The sequence below is a fragment of the Rhinoderma darwinii genome, chromosome 8 (assembly GCF_050947455.1).
Source record: "Rhinoderma darwinii isolate aRhiDar2 chromosome 8, aRhiDar2.hap1, whole genome shotgun sequence".
Lineage (NCBI taxonomy): Eukaryota > Metazoa > Chordata > Amphibia > Anura > Rhinodermatidae > Rhinoderma > Rhinoderma darwinii.
The window spans coordinates 66,082,776-66,099,533 of record NC_134694.1 but is presented as its reverse complement, the minus strand read 5'-3'; the positions used below and the strand labels follow the sequence as shown (position 1 = coordinate 66,099,533).

At 43.8% G+C, this 16,758-nt stretch overlaps 1 protein-coding gene across 1 annotated transcript in view; it reads right to left on the bottom strand.

Annotated features, from left to right (window-relative positions):
• The window catches only part of LOC142658693 (G-protein coupled receptor 143-like), a 160,321-nt gene extending 145,297 nt beyond the window's left edge, over positions 1 to 15,024 (bottom strand). The window contains exon 1 of the mRNA XM_075834293.1: positions 14,808 to 15,024. Coding sequence (XP_075690408.1) covers positions 14,808 to 15,024 — 217 coding nt within the window. The remainder of the gene's footprint in view (positions 1 to 14,807) is intronic.
• Positions 15,025 to 16,758: the final 1,734 nt, after the last annotated feature.

The window sequence follows — 16,758 nt, the reverse complement described above, 5'->3', positions numbered from 1 at the left end:
ACTATGCTGCTACTGTAAATGCTGTAGAATTTCCGCACAGAATTTCCGCTAGGTGGGAACCCTGCCTAATGGTTGAATCACAGGACAGAAAATAACTTGATCCAGCGCTTTTAAAAAGGAAAAATTTACACTATTGTATATTCAATTAAAATTGCAACGAGCACAAAGGGGTGTATGCAAAAAAACCTACGCGTTTCTAACAAGTCACTCATTGTTAAGGATGGCGAGTGACTAGTTTCCTTTTAAAAGTGCTGGATCAAAAGTTATTTTCTGTCCTTCCATCAATTTATCTATGGCTAGCCCCAGCCTAAGGCCCCCTGCACACGGCTGCCTGTAATCACGATCCGTGATTACGGGCGTTGACTGACACGCGCATTTGCAGTCCATGCTCCAATTATAAAATAATGGGGCACAGTCCGTAAAAGCAAAAAATAGGACATATCCTATCTTTTGCAGAGACTTTCTACGGCATGGACACCTTCCCGTAAATATACAGGAAGATGTTGTGGTCAATAGAATTGAATTGTTCGTAATTGCGGATGAATTCTACGGTCGTGTGCATGGGGCCTAAATTAGTTGCAAAGAGCAACTTAAAAGTCACACCCCCTCTTCCGAACAATTTTTTTCTGCTTAATTGTCCTTATGTACCTAAAAACTTATAGCTGGAAAAACGCTTTGTGTGCTCTGCTCATCCAAGAGGTAGGTTTAGTATCGGTCCTATTTAATAAGTTCATTTTATTAAATATTTGAAACTGTCCAAAAAAAATATAATGAATTTAGAAACGACAGAAGTCGCCGACAATTTTACATTAAAGTGGTTTTCGTGCTTGGCTATTTCCATCAGCCCCATACACACCTATAAAAGTAAGAAATAGTCTCACCGGTAATTCTGTTTCCTTGAGTCCCCCATGATGGCACACTAGGAGGATGATCCCTGACCTCTGTACAGGAATAGAGGTTAAAATGGCCCCACCCTCAGCCACCCACCAGTGTGTACCATATCACTACACTGGAAGGAACTAGATAGTCCTAACTGTATGTTAACTTCACATACAACTAGGTAGGGGGGGGGGGGGGAAACGTATGCCGTCATGGGGGACTCAAGGAAACGGAATTACCATTAAGACTAATTCTTACTTTCCATATCGTCCCCCATGACGGCACACTAGGAGAATACCAAATGAGATGGTTTAGGGTGGGACTACCACATGAAGTACTTTGTGGCCGAAGGCTAAGTCTCTACTGGATGAAAGGTCTAGCCTATAATGTTTTTCAAAGGTAAGGGAGCTAGCCCAAGTTGCTGCCGTACAAATCTGGTCTAGCGAAGCACCTCCCTTTTCTGCCCATGATGAAGCTGTGGATCTGGTGGAATGGGCCCTGATGTTTACAGAAACTGACTTTCCTTCAAGAGAATAACCCATTTTAATTGCTGTCTTTATCCATCTAGCAAAGGTAGCTTTTGAGGTTTTTGGTCCTCTTTTTTTCCCCCCCAAAATTGGACTAGGAGGTTGGAATCTTTCCGCCAGTCTGCAGTAACCTTTAACCCCTTAATGACCAGGCCAGATTTGTTAAATCTGGCATGTCTGACTTTATCAGAGAATAACTCTGCGAAAGTTTTGAATATCCAAGTAATTCTGACATTGTTTTTTCGTCACGTTATACTTTATTTTAGTGGTAAAAGTAGACTGATACGATTTGCGGAAATTAAAAAATAGAAAAATTGAAGAAATTGTAAAAATTATAATATTTCCCTATTTTTAACTGCAATATGTCACATGTACATACTGTACAATTTATTTTATTAAATATATATTTCCATCTCTTTACTGTAGTTTGGCAGCACTTTTGAAAAAAAAAAAATTTTTGGAGCAATTTAGAAGACTTACAAATTTAGTAATAATTGAAGTACATTTTGTTTTCCTGCACCAAGCCAGGTTTTCAGAGGCTCATAGGTGTCAGAATGGTGGAAACCCCCACAAGTGACCCCATTTTGAAAACGACACCCCTTAAGGTATTTATTAAGGGGTGTTGTAAGTATTTTGACCCCCCGTTTTTTTTGTAAGAATTCATGCAAAGCAGGCGCAAAAAAATATAATTTAACTTTTTTCATAAAAGTATCATTTTGAAGACCGATTTCTTTGTAAAGTGATGATGAGAATGAAGAAACACACCACAAAATCTATCCCCCTGTTTCTCCTGTTTTCAAAAATACCCACATTGTGGCCCTAATGCGTTGCCTGGACACACGGCAGGGCCCAAAACGAAGGGAACACCCGGAGACTTTCAGGACACATATTTTGCTTGAAAATGTTTTAGGCCCCACTGTACATTTGGAGAGGCTTTGAGCTGCCAGAATGATAGAAACTCCCCATAAATGACCCCATTTAGAAAACTAGACCCCTCAAGGTATTTATCTAGGGGTATAGTAAGTATTTTGACCCCACAGTTTTTTGCTAAATGTAATACATAGCAGGTGAAAAAAAAATACAATTTCACTTTTTTCATAAAAGTGTCAGTTTGAAGACCGATTTCTTTGTAAAGAAAACATGAAAATGAAGAAACACACCCAAAATCTATCACCCGGTTTCTCCCGTTTTCAAAAATACTCCCATTGTTGCCCCAATCTGCTTATTAGACGTGTGGCTGGGCCAAAAAGAGAGGGAGAACCCTTTGGCTTTCAGGGCACAATTGAATAAATCCTAGGCCCCATATCATGCATTTAGAGGCATTGAGCTGCCTGAACAAAAAAAAAAAAAAAAAACACGCAGAAATTAACCCATTTTAAAAACTAAACCCCTAGTGGTGTAGTGAGCATGCGGACCAAAAAATGTTTAAAGGAGGAAATAATGGGTATTTTGGATACAATGGCGGATTATAATATGGGCGGTTCGGGCGGCTGAACCGCACACAATCTTAAAAAACTAGGCAGCGCCGCTAGCTGCCGCGCTGCCCGCTTCCAACTGAATCTGCGTCCGCAGGATGCAGATTAGTTGGGTTGAATGCTGGACCCTCGCTCCAGCATTCACTCTGCCGTGAGCAGCTCGGTGCAGGCAGGCGCGATGTAGTGACGTCATCGCGCCTGTCTGCACGGAGTCACTCACGGGACAGTGCAGAGGAGAAGAAGCATCCCCCACTGTCGTGGTAACTGGGATAGGCAAGTAATTATGTTTTTTTTATTTATTAGGTACGCACATATGGAGGCATTATACTGTGTCACATCTATGGGGGCATTATACTGTGTGGAGGCAGCTATGAGGGACATTATACTATGTAGAGGCAGTTATGGAGGCATTATACTGTGTAGAGGCAGCTACGGAGGCATTATACTGTGTAGAGGCAGCTACAGAGGCATTATACTGTGTAGAGGCAGCTACGGAGGCATTATACTGTGTAGAGGCAGCTACGGAGGCATTATACTGTGTAGAGGCAGCTACGGAGGCATTATACTGTGTAGAGGCAGCTACGGAGGCATTATACTGTGTCGCAGCTATGGGGGCTTTATACTGTGTAGAGGCAGCTATGAAGGGCATTATACTGTGTAGAGGCAGCTATGAAGGGCATTATACTGTGTAGAGGCAGCTATGAAGGGCATTATACTGTGTAGAGGCAGCTATGAAGGGCATTATACTGTGTAGAGGCAGCTATGAAGGGCATTATACTGTGTAGAGGCAGCTATGAAGGGCATTATACTGTGTAGAGGCAGCTATGAAGGGCATTATACTGTGTAGAGGCAGCTATGAAGGGCATTATACTGTGTAGAGGCAGCTATGAAGGGCATTATACTGTGTAGAGGCAGCTATGAAGGGCATTATACTGTGTAGAGGCAGCTATGAAGGGCATTATACTGTGTAGAGGCAGCTATGAAGGGCATTATACTGTGTAGAGGCAGCTATGAAGGGCATTATACTGTGTAGAGGCAGCTATGAAGGGTATTATACTGTGTAGAGGCAGCTATGAAGGGCATTATACTGTGGGGGCAGCTACGGGGGACATTATACTGAGCAATTACAAGAGCTGCAGGTCCAAGGGGGGAGACGCTGTGTAGCACAATATACAAGGGGGGATTGTTGTATAGCACTATATAGAAGGGAGCGCTGTGTATCACTATATCTAAGGGGGATTGCTGTGTAGCACTATATACAAGAGGGGGAGGGCTATGTGACGCTATTTACAGAGGGGAGGACTGTGTAGCTCTATTTACAGGGGGCTGTGTTTTGTTTGACGCAATTATATTCAGGGGCGCAGTCTATGGTGCTATTATATTTAGGATCACAGTGTGTGGCACCATGATAATATTATCTTTGTTTATAGGTGTGGAAATGTTGGAAAAGTGAGGAGCCAAAGACATCTGAGTGGCAAATTCTGCAGAAATGGGTCATGGCCGGGAAAAGTCATGAAGTCTGGACTGGATGGAGAAGAGGAAAAAAAACTACGTCGTCACCTGTGAGTCACTAGATTTATAGACAATCTGTCATCTCTACTGACATGTTTATTATAGGAAATCCTTGTATTTCACAAAGTCTTTGTGCAGTCCAGGACTAATAGACAAATAAGTGTTACTATTCCCCTTGTCAGGAGAATGTGTCCCTACACGGTGCGATATGGTCAGCGATGGTTGGAGACGGTCAGTACGTGGGGACACAGCCTTTTGACAAGGGGAGTAGTAACACCCATTTGTTAATGTCTGTACAAAAAGGAAGTGTTAACAATAGTTACAGGGCGGCGGTGGAGAAGGGGGCCCCCAACTATGGGTAACAGCCCAGGGCCTATGGTCTACTTAATCCGCCACTGGGTATATAATGTTTTCTTCAAATTCTTATTACGTTTCCAGATAAAATAGAGGAGACGTGGTAGAAGGTTATTTTGTTAGAAATATGCCACATTAATAAATTTGTGCGGCATACAGAAGATAAGTGAAGCCGTGTATTCATAACGGATACATGTTGCTATAGACGTATTTGCCTGTACTTATGACTATGTCTTGCTGAAGAAGCCGTTGTCCCGCATCTGTGCCATTATGATGTCATTGTGGACAGAATTCTGTCCTAATATAAAATCAGTCACAGAGGTAAAAATAAAAAAAGTACTGGAGTGACGGGCAATATCTTCAAACAAATGGGGGAAAATGTATCCAACTATGTTGCAAACGCGAGTCTGTTCACTAGATAGAAGAACACTTGCAGGGCTGCCATGACAAGCTTTTTTTTTTTCAGTGACTGGTTGTACAACGTCTCTTTAGCTCCATCAATCCTTATGAGGGACGAATGTGCCAAGTGACCCGATACACCATAACAGGCCCCTGCCCGGCAAGGTAGAAATCGCTATGTGCACAAAACAACCAATCACCTACAGAATATATAGAGGGGCAGTGTCCAAAACCATGTATAGGAACAGTAAAGGATCACAAATCCCCAAAATGATGTCAGTATTTCCAGAAGAACTGTAACAAAGCCCATGGTGTATTGATAAGGAACAGCTCGATTATTAGAGATCTTCCAAATAAAAAAAATATCATGCCCATATCACGGTACAGAATTAGGAATGTAACAGCCGTATGTGGCAGGACAGTCATAAGAAAAAGGAAATACATCCTCAATTTATTCTTGTAACCATTGCTAAAATGCACGACTTCCACTAATTCAGGGGCGGCACGGGCCGCAGGTGTTGGATTTATCTACTAATAAATGCAATGCCCACATTTATTTTTTATTTCAAGAACACTTGAGTGATCAAGTCCAGGATTTAATTGTCCAAGAATTGTATAAAAAAAAAATCATAAAGGGGAGATTTAGTTTTACAGTCTGAAAAAAATAAACTTTACTACCTCCCCATGAGAATCCTTCCCTCCCTTGGAAAGCCCAGAAACGAAGCCAAAAAAAATATGCATAAATGAAATTGACTCCCTAAAAAGTATCCCCCCACCCCACCCTTTTTGGTTTTCCCTAAATTATAGATAAAATTAATTAGAAACGGTGTGGTAGGTCTGAAAACAGGGGTAGTTGCACAGGCCTGGATTTGAAGGGCACATGGGGCAGTAAAACCGGGAATCGCTCTGCCTTCCATGTTTACTGCACACCCGGCATCTCTTTTGGGGGTATCTGGTTCACAGAGGCAGGGACGGGGTGAAGGAAGTGGCGCTCAGTGAGCCTTTTGACATCCTCTGACTCGAAGGATTCTCTAGGTGCGGGGGGAGTCAAACAGGAAGTGCTCTATAATTTTCTCCTGATATTGGAGGAAACTAAGCGTTCCCTGGGTCTTGTAGAGCACATAGCTGTTGTAAGTGGCCATTTGGATGAGGTAGATCGCTACCTTTTTATACCAGGCCCTAGTTTTGCGCTTGACCAGGTATGGTTGTAGGACCTGGTCAGATAGATCGACTCCCCCCCATGAACTTGTTATAGTCCACCACGCAGACCGGTTTCCTCTTATCAGAGGTTGCGCCCCTCTCCCTCACTACTACTGTGGTGTCCTCGTGCACGGTGGAGAGCATATACACGTCCTTTTTGTCACTCCATTTGACAGCGAGCAACTGGTCACTTGCAAACGTGTGACGCACCCCTTACTTGTCGCCTGGACACCAGTTGTTGAGGGAAGCCGACTATTTTTGTGCACTGTCCCACAGGCCCCTGTATAAGCAGCATGGACGGACTTATACAGGGGGACACTGGTGTAATAATTGTTGGTGTACACATGGTACCCTTTTTGTAGGAATGGCACCATGAGTTCCCAGACAATTTTCCCACTAATGCCAATATCCTCTGGGCATCCTGGGGGATTAAGGTGGCGATCCCTGCCCTCATAAATGAAAAAGCCACAGGTGTAGCCCGTTGTTATCTCGCACACCTTATAGAGTTTCACTCCGTATCGGGCTCTTTTGGAGGGGATGTATTGGCGAAACGATAGACGGCCCTTGAAGGACGTAAGGGACTCATCTACCGCTAGTTTTTGGCCTGGGGTGAATAAATTGAAAAAGGAGTCACTTAGGTGGGAGAAGGGGTCTCAGTTTGTTGAGGTGATCATAGGCTGGGTCACTTCTTGGGGGGGATTTGTGTATTGACAGAAAAATGCATGAAATGCATTATTGATTCGTAGCGCGTTCGGGCCATAACGGCTGCAAATACAGGCGTGCTATGGATAGCGCTGGTAGCCCAATAGGAGCGGATAGAGGTTTTTTTTTTTACTATGCCCATATTTAGGGTAATTCCCCCCCAAAAAATTCAGAAACTGTTGTGGGGATCCATCCTCTGGCATAGCAAGACCTGGGATTTTGGGTGCCAAATTGTCTGGCATATAAATTTGTCCGCTGGACAATTAGTTCCAGGACCTGATCACCTATAAACAGTTGAAAAAAATTATAGGGACTAAAATTTGAGACATCTGCATTGATGCCTGGAGTCGCTGTAAATGGCAAAACTTGGGGGGAGAAAGCAATTGCAGGATCCCAAATTGCGGGAGGGACTGCAGTACTAGGCCCTGCTCCTGACGCTTCAATGGTGACCGCTGCGTCCACCACCATAGGGCTGGGGGGGTCCAGTGGCCGAAGCAGAACATGTGTCGCTTTGAGCCAAGTTCTGCTTCTGACGCAGTGTCCGTATCACTGCCGGAACCGCTAGAGCACAGCATGGCGTATGCCTGTCTGCAGAGAACATTCTGCGGCTTCTGCGATTCATGTTCACTACACTAATAATTTTTTTTTTTTAGAAGACAAACAAAAAAAAACAGGGGGGTGATTACTGGTAATCTGGGGTAATTGCGAGCAATCTGGGGTAATTACGGATAATATAGGAACACTGGTAAATATGTGGTGTATTTCACAGCATAATACAGCACAAGATTTGTATAGTATTTCTCTCTCTCCTCTCACAGATCACCTACAGTGAGAGGAGGGAGGGAAAGAGCACAAATCCTGTGCTGTATTTTGTAAATATGGGACTATGGTCACTGTGATAGGTATATCACAGTGACCATCTGATCAGGGACCAATTATAACGGTCCCTGATCAGTTTCTATGTACAGGCAGAATAGCTGCCTTTCAGCGACAGCGCTTGCGTGCGCCATTTTTTTTTCCCCCCGGCAGTTGGGGGTGGAGGGGGGGGGGAGGGGGGGCACGATCGGGTGCCTAACACGTTAGTTTTTTATCTCCTCTCACCAAATATTCATGGTGAGAGGAGATAAAAAAAGTTAGCTCTACAATGCTGCATTCATTGTAACAGCGATCGCCGGTATTCTTTGAATACCGGCGATCGCCGGTTTGGGAACCGCAAACAACGGTCCCCAGACTGTGCTCCAAGCCCTCAGCTACCTCCGGTAGCTGAGAGCAGGGAGCTATCCCTCTTCACGGCGCCGCAATTTTATTCTGATGCAGTGCCGTGAAAAGGCATATGTATCAGAATAAAGCCCGTTAGTGGCCGCCATGAAAAGGTGTATTAGCGGTCACTAACGATGTTAGAAGGGCAGTCTTACAATACTTAATCCAATAGAATGAAATTCCTCTTTTTGATTCCTTGAGTCAAGACAAAATGAAGGAAGGACAATCTCCTAATTTCTATGAAAATCTGATACGACCTTTGGAAGGAAAATAGGATCCAGCTTTAGTATTATTCTATCATCCGTTATCCTAAGGTATGGTTCTTCGGTAGATAGCTTTCCCCCAGTCTCTTTGCTGTGGTTATCGCTATTAGAAAGGCAACTTTAAAAAGGGACAAGTGTTTGAGGTTTACATCTTCGATTGGTTCAAAGGGGGTCTAGGTAGGGTCCTGAGGACAACGCCGAGTTCCCATTGCAGGGATAACTGTGTAATGGTCGGCCTTAGTCTTGGGGCTGCACACATGAATCTTTTCACCCACCTGTGTTCTGACAGTCGGGTGTCAAAAAATGTACTAAGTGCCGAGACACGTACTCGGAGGGTGCTTGGTCTAAGACCTAGATCCAGCCCCTGCTGTAAAAAATCCTAAATCTGCAGGATGACTGGATGATTCTGGTCCGGGGGTTGGTTTCCACACCAGGAGGTAAATTTCTTCCAAATCTTTAGATAAATTGCGTAAGTAACTGGTTTACGGCTAGCTTTTGGGGTTATTACCTTCTGGGATAAAGCCCTTTCTCTGAGCAGTGCCCATTCAGTATCCAGGCTGATAAGTGAAGGTCGTGGAGACTCGGATGTCGTAGCAGACCCTGTACTAGATCTGGTCCTAAATGAAGCTCTATAGGGTCCTCCAGTGCGAATTTCCTCAGGATTTGAAACCAGGCGTTTTTTGGCCAGAATGGATCAGATCTACCTTGTAAAGTTTTTGAAGGATCCTTGACATCAGTGGGAGTGGTGGAAAGGCGTATGATAGATCCATGTCCCAAGGCTGAGATAGAGCATCTATGCCTAGGGGACAATCGTGGGGGTTTAAAGAGAAGAGCTCGGTTTTGGAATTTAATCAGTACAAACAGATCCACTTGAGGAAACCCCCATAGCCGTGTGATCTGAAAAAAAAAAGACATCCTGATTTAGAGACCATATGCCTGGATCTAGGTTTTTCCGGCTGAGAAAATCTTCCTCTGTATTCTCCAAGCCTTTTAAGTGGATGGCCGATAGAGAAAAAAAGGTTGTGTTCTGCCCAAAATAATATTTTCTGAGACAGAGAGAGCAATCCGGTACACCCCCTCCCCCCGGTGTTTCAGAAAAGATACTGTGGTCATGTTGCCTGATAGTATCTTGACATAGTTGTCCTAAAAGTTTAAGGAACTTGACCTCAGTGTTTCCCAGACTGCTCTCAATTCGCGTAAATTTTAGAAATGAGCCGCTATGGTCGGTGGCCAAGTTCCCTGAATATAATGGTCTGGGAGTTTGGCTCCCCAACCTTTTTTGCTTGCATCTGTCAGAACTAGGATTGCTGGAGACTGATGCCAAATTACACCCCTCCTGAGGTTTGAGTGCTCTGTCCACCAATATAGAAAAGATTTTATCTTCTGATCTAGGGATAGCTGTTTTTTGCCCCATGAGGCAAGTATCCATCTCTGAAGTGGACGGGAATGGTTTTGGCTCCAGGCCACTGACAATGCAGGCTGTCATCTCATCTAGTATACTCATTGCCGCTCTTATTTTGTAAGAGGTGGCTTTTTGAAACCTTCTGATATTGGAGATTATGGACCTTCTTTTCTCTCCCGGTAATAGGGACATTTGTAGGGTGGAGTCCAGTATGACCCCTAGAAATTTCATCCGCGTGTCCGGAATCAAGCTTGATTTTTGGTAGTTTATTATCCAACCCAGTTCTGCTAGTTGCCTTGTCACTAGCTTTACCTGAGTGGAAAGAATCTCCTGGGTCTCTGCTGTAATTAGGCAGTCGTCCAGATAGGGGATTATAATAATTCCCTGTCTGCGAAATGAAGCTATCACCTCTATCATAATTTTTGTAAATACCCTTGGGGCGGATGAAATTCCGAAGGGGAGAGCCGTAAATTGGTTATGGACCACCTGGCCCGTTGAGTCCTTTACTACAAACCTTAGGAACTTTTGCGAGAAGGGATGAATGGGGACATGGTAGTAAGCGTCCTTTAGATCCAGGGTGCACATGTAAGCCCCTTTCTTTATTAAAGGAGTGGTGGATGCTAGTGAACGGTCTGGCTTTTTTCTTTTTTATAAGAAAATAGAGAGGAGTAGACCTTCTTCCCACTGATCCTGAGGTACCCGAGAGATATTACTCCTCTCTGGTGCAGCTTTCTGATGATGTCCAAGATCAGAATTTTCAGAAATTGTCAGGGTTGGGTTGTCAGAACCGATCTCCTCGGAGGAAGGGTTGAAAATTCCACACAGTAGCCGCTTCTTATTATTTCTAGAACCAATTTGCTCTGGGTGATGTTGCTCCAAAGATTGTATAATTTTAACAAACTTCCTGTATGTTAGGGTTGAGCAAGAAGCCTCTACCCCTCCAACCTTTTGGATAACTCCAACGACTGGTCTTGTCTTTCCCACTATAGTTTTCACCCTGGGGCCTTTGGGAACGAAAGGGAAACTTCCTATTAGCTGGCTTATCCTCTGGAAATCCCTTTTTCCTATCTGCCACCTTCTCTAATATTTTGTCTAGGTCTGGACCAAAAACATATTCCCCCCCTACACGGGATGTTACAAAGCCTATTTTTTTGAACGGGTGTCCCCCCCCCCCCCCCCTCTGCCAGTATCTTAACCACAGAGATCTTCTCGTGGCGTTCGTTGCAAACCCCCTGTGTACACTCCCCCCCCCCCCAAGTGGAATCCTGGTCGGAAGGAGGGGACCCCCGATCCTGACCTCCACGACAAGATTAGACTTCAAACCCCCCACACCCAAATGGGGAAGAGGATCCTCTCTTCGACCGGACTCCTGTAGGGACAGGAAATACACTGGCGGGAGGTTGAGGGTGGGGCCCCTTTAACCTCTCTCGGTTCCTGTCCCTACAGAGGTGAAGGCATCATCCTCCTAGTGTGCCACCATGGGGGACAAATATGGAAAACGTGGTTTGTTTGTTTTTTTAAATTAAAAACGTGTATCAGGCTTCTTTCACACTACCGTTAGTATACAATTACCTCTCTTCCATCAGAGGAAGAGAGGATCGAAAGAGTAAACAGAAAGCAACGGTTCCATTAGAATTACCATTGATTTAAAAAAACCTAGTGAACGGAGACAAACGAAAAGCAACCGAAACAAAAGAATTACCATTGAAATCAATGGTAATTCTAACTGAACCGTTTCTTTCCCTTTAATATTTCAATCCTCTCTTCCTCTGATAGAAGAGAGGTAAACGTATACTAACGGTAGTGTGAACTAAGCCTCAGTGCAACTTTATAATCTCATTTTAATTTAAAAATTTTACTTTTTCAGATACATCTGCTTCGTATTCTGTATACAGAACAGATGTATCTTGCACTGAGATCTGAATCCGTCATGTCAGCAGGACTGATGGGTTCAGTGACAGCAGGTTTCAGCGCTAGATACAGCTGCTCTGTATACAGGAAACAAAGCAGTTGTATCTGAAAAAGTAAACATTTTAAAATGAAATTACAAAAGTTGCATTAAATCACCCTAATACACCTTTTTATTAAAAAAAAAAAAAATTCAAATGGTGTACATAACCTTTAAACAAAGCACCACAAATGCAGGCCACCGCTCCATTCAAACCCTTCCTAGCCGCCATCTTGTTGCTGGGGGGAAACTGGGTAATGGGGACCCCAGTTTTGGCAATTGGTGGGGGTCCCAGGGATCTGGCCACCAATGATCTGGCATATATCGGATATCCAGTGGAGAGGTTAAGAATGCTTAAGGGTATATTCACACAGCACAGATTTTGTGCAGATATTAAAGCACAAGTGGATTCAAGAAAAGAGGAGAAGTAGAATATTTTCTATATACTTCCACTCCCTCTCCCTCTGCAATATAAAGTTATCGAAATTGCACTATGCGAATAAGGTCTTAGGTTGGAATACCCCTAGTAGGCTTTCATCACAGAGTTTCTGAAAACATTACAGCGTTTCTTTGTGCCATTTTTCAATTTGTACATGCTTTTTTTCTGCCGTTTTTGAATTCCGATAGAGAGGCCTATGGGAAAACACCAGAGGCCACACTTCAGCATGCGGCATTTGGAAACAACCACCATTGAGCACAAAAAAAATGCAACAAATTCACCACAAGCAAAAACGCAGCTTATGTAGTGCTTTTACTACAGACTTTAAAGTCAGGCTGGGTTCACACGACCTATTTTCAGGTGTAAACGAGGCGTATTATGCCTCGATTTACGCCTGAAAATACGGCTCCAATACGTCGGCAAACATCTGCCCATTCATTTGAATGGGGTTGCCGACGTACTGTGCAGACGACCTGTCATTTACGCGTCGTCGTTTGACAGCTGTCAAACGACTACGCCTAAAAATACTGCCTCGTCAAAAGAAGTGCAGGACACTTCATTCAGACGTAATTTGAGCCGTTCTTCATTGAACTCAATGAAGCAGAGCTCAAAATTTACGGCTGTCAGAAGCCTCGCAAAATGCGAGGAGGAGCATTTACGACTGAAACGAGGCAGCCGTTTTCTCCTGAAAACAGTCTGTCATTTCAGACGTAAAAGCCTGCTACCGTGTGCACATACCCTCAGGCTGGGTTCACACGAACTATTTTCAGGCGTAAACGAGGCGTATTATGCCTCGTTTTACGCCTGGAAATAGGGCTACAATACGTCGGCAAACATCTGCCCAATCATTTGAATGGGTTTGCCGACGTACTGTGCAGACAACCTGTCATTTATGCGTCGTTGTTTGACAGCTGTCAAACGACGACGCGTAAATTGACTGCCTCGGCAATGAAGTGCAGGGCACTTCTTTGCAACGTAATTTGAGCCGTTCTTCATTGAACTCAATGAAGAGCAGCTCAAGATTTACGAGCGTCACAGACGCCTCGTATATTACGAGGAGGAGCATTTACGTGTGAAAGGCGGGAGCTGTTTTCTCTTGAAAACAGTCTGTCTTTTCACACGTAAATGCCTGCTATCGTGTGCACATACCCTCAGGATCACACACACAGTTTTGAAGCAGTTTTTGGCTGTGTGTGATCCTAGCCTAAATGGAACATCTGGTTGCACTAGAAAAAAAAAAAGCCATTAAAACGCTGCGTGGAAATCCACTTTAAGGGTATATTCAGACATTGCGGTTGAGGTGCGGTAAGGCTGGATTCACACGAGCATGTTTGGTCCGTAAAGGACGGAACGTATCTTGGCCGCAAGTCCTGGACCAAACAATGCAGGGAGCCGGGCTCCTAGCATCATAGTTCTCTGACACTAGGTGTCACTGCCTCGCTGCGGGACAACTGTCCCGTACGGTAATCATGTTTTCAGTACGGGACAGTAGTTCCACGGAGAGGCAGTGACTCCTAGCTTTGTACATAACTATAATGCTAGGAGCCCGGCTCCCTGCAGTGTGTTTGGTCCGGGACCTGCGGCCGAAATACGTTCAGTCCTTTATGGACCGAACATGCTCGTGTGAATCCAGCCTAAAAACCGCATAAGAAGAGCATCAGAAAACTCCACACGTTTTTACGGCTAGTTGATGCAGTTGCAATCTGTGCTGCAACAGCATCAAATCGTAGTAAAACGAATGCGATTTTTGGTGTGGTTTTTAATGCGATTTTAACCACACCTCAACTGCAGGGGTATATTCACATGGGCAGAGAGCTGCTTTTGAGAAAAGTGCATGTAAATACAGAAATTGTGGTAACCTTAAACTGCATAGACTGTAAACCCAAAAAACGTGCATGTCTTCATGACGCCTTATTCTGCAATGTGTGAATACACTCATTTTAAAACCTGAAATGTCTAAGACTCCACAGCAATTTATCGAGGGTGATTATCGAACAAGCGTAGTCACATTAGAATGCAGCAGTATTTTTAAGGGCTTGCATGACATCACATGTGTACACGCAAGGTCAGGCCACTATGATTGCAAATAATCTATGCTTTATAATAATTTGAATTTATTTCCTCATAGCATTCTATTGAAATTGCATAGAATTGCGATTTCGTACTTAAATCACATGCAAAAGTGCGATATACCCCTTTGGAGCCCCAGCCTAAGGCTCGAATGGGGAGATTATACAACTACTTTACATGCAGCATCCAATGGAGCATACCAGGATTACTTTTCTGTCAAATTCGTACAGAACTGAAACCGATGGCATATGGGTATACGGTAGAGACCTCATGGGCCTTTACGGGAGCCCGATCATGGCTATAATACAGCCATGGGCATGAGACCTTGTGCAAACATCAGCCGCCAAAATATAGTACAAGTTCCCTCCTAGTCACACCTGTAGTCACCAGGGCACTGGCCAGAAGAACTCTGCAACCCATCCTTAATGCCTCGCTCTTTCTTCTATTGCAGCGGCTATAGCAAATGGCCAGGCCTATGAGTCCCAAGAGAGCGCTGCCTCCACATACTGCATGATAGAGCTCAGACCCAAGCACCAGGTCCGTACCAGCATCCCTCTCTGGGCAGCAAAACCGTGGTAACCGCAAGGACGCCATTGACTAGAACAACTCATGAAAAAAGGGTGTGGGAAGTTTATGTAGATCAATGACAACAGGTGCTCAACAGCAGCTCGTAAATTAACTCTACCATAGCAAAATTTAAAAAAAACACACATCCCAATGATTGAACCACATGATTCCATAAGGGTGCGGCGCCCTCACACGTGACTTACTTGCATTGTATTTTCGCAGCATAAACATACACTGTGAAAAACGTTACAATGTATGCTTATGGGAAAAGTATTCCGCAATGCAAGAACTAGAAAAATCTGTTGCAGATTATTTCTCACATAGGCATACAATGTAGTTTTCCGCAGTGTATTTTTAAGCTGCTGAAAAACAATGCAAGTACACCACTTGTGAGCGCACCCTAAGGGTATGTTCACACGGCTTGTTTTTCGGGCCGTAAACGGCCGAAACACGTCTGAAAAATCGGAAGCAGAACGCCTCCAAAAATCTGCCCATTTCAATGGGAAAAACGGCGTTCTGTTCTGACGGGGCATATTTTAAAAAACACCCACAAAAAAGAAGTGCATGTCACTTCTTGAGTCGTTTTTGGAGCCGTTTTTCATTGACTCTATAGAAAAACGGCCGTAAAAAACGCAGTGAAAAACGCTAGTTAATTAAAAAACTTATTTTCAGACGTTTTTTGCTAAGCATGTGAACATACCCTTAGGCTATATACACACGTTGCAGCATTAGATGTGGAAACTCTGCATCAAAACGCAGATAATTCTGCTCGTAAAATCCGCATTTAATATGGCAGGTTTTGTTTTGCGTTTTTAGGGGCACATTTTACATGTAGATGCGGAAACAGTTGCAGATTTTATGCTGCAGACTTTGGTGTGTTTTGTTTTTTAGAAACTTGTCAGATACAATTCTGAGACGGAAACGCAAGATAAATTGACATACCTCGGATTATAAAATCTGCACTGCAGGTCAGTTTACGTGCAGAAGAATTCTGCGCTGTGTAGATGGGATTACTCATACCATGTTCACAAAGTACAGATTTGGTGCAGATATTGTATGTATTTTTAAGCCAAAACCAGAAACGAAACCTAAATAGAAAAAATATTTTGTTGCAAAACTTTCTTCGACTAAAAATCAGTTCCATTCATCTGAATGGGGTTATTTTAGCAGCAAGCACAGAATCTGGAACAAAATCTGCAACGTGTTCATGGGGCCTTAGGTGTTGTTTACAAAGTGCAGATTTCGCTAGTATTTTTCAAGTCAAAACCATAAACGGAACCATAACAGAAGAAATTTATGAAGGAAAGCCTTATAGGTCTGCTCTTCTGGATCCAATTATGGTTTTGGCTTAAAAAAATGCATGCATAATCTGGAGCAAATCTGCATTGTGTGAACAAGGATTAAGGGTGCATTTACATGAGATATTTTTGACCACTCAGTAAGGGTATGTTCACACGGCCTATTTACGGACGTAAATCGGGCGTTTATGCCCCGATTTACGCCCGAAAATAGCGCCTCAATAGCGCTGACAAACATCTGCCCATTGAAAGCAATGGGCAGACGTTTGTCTGTTCACACGAGGCGTATATTTACGCGCCGCTGTCAAATGACGGCGCGTAAATAGACGCCCGCGTAGAAGAAGTGACCTGTCACTTCTTTGGCCGTAATTGGAGCCGTTATTCATTGACTCCAATGAATAGCAGCGCTAATTACGGCCGTAATTGACGCGGCGTTCAAGCGCCTGCACATGCCGGTACGGCT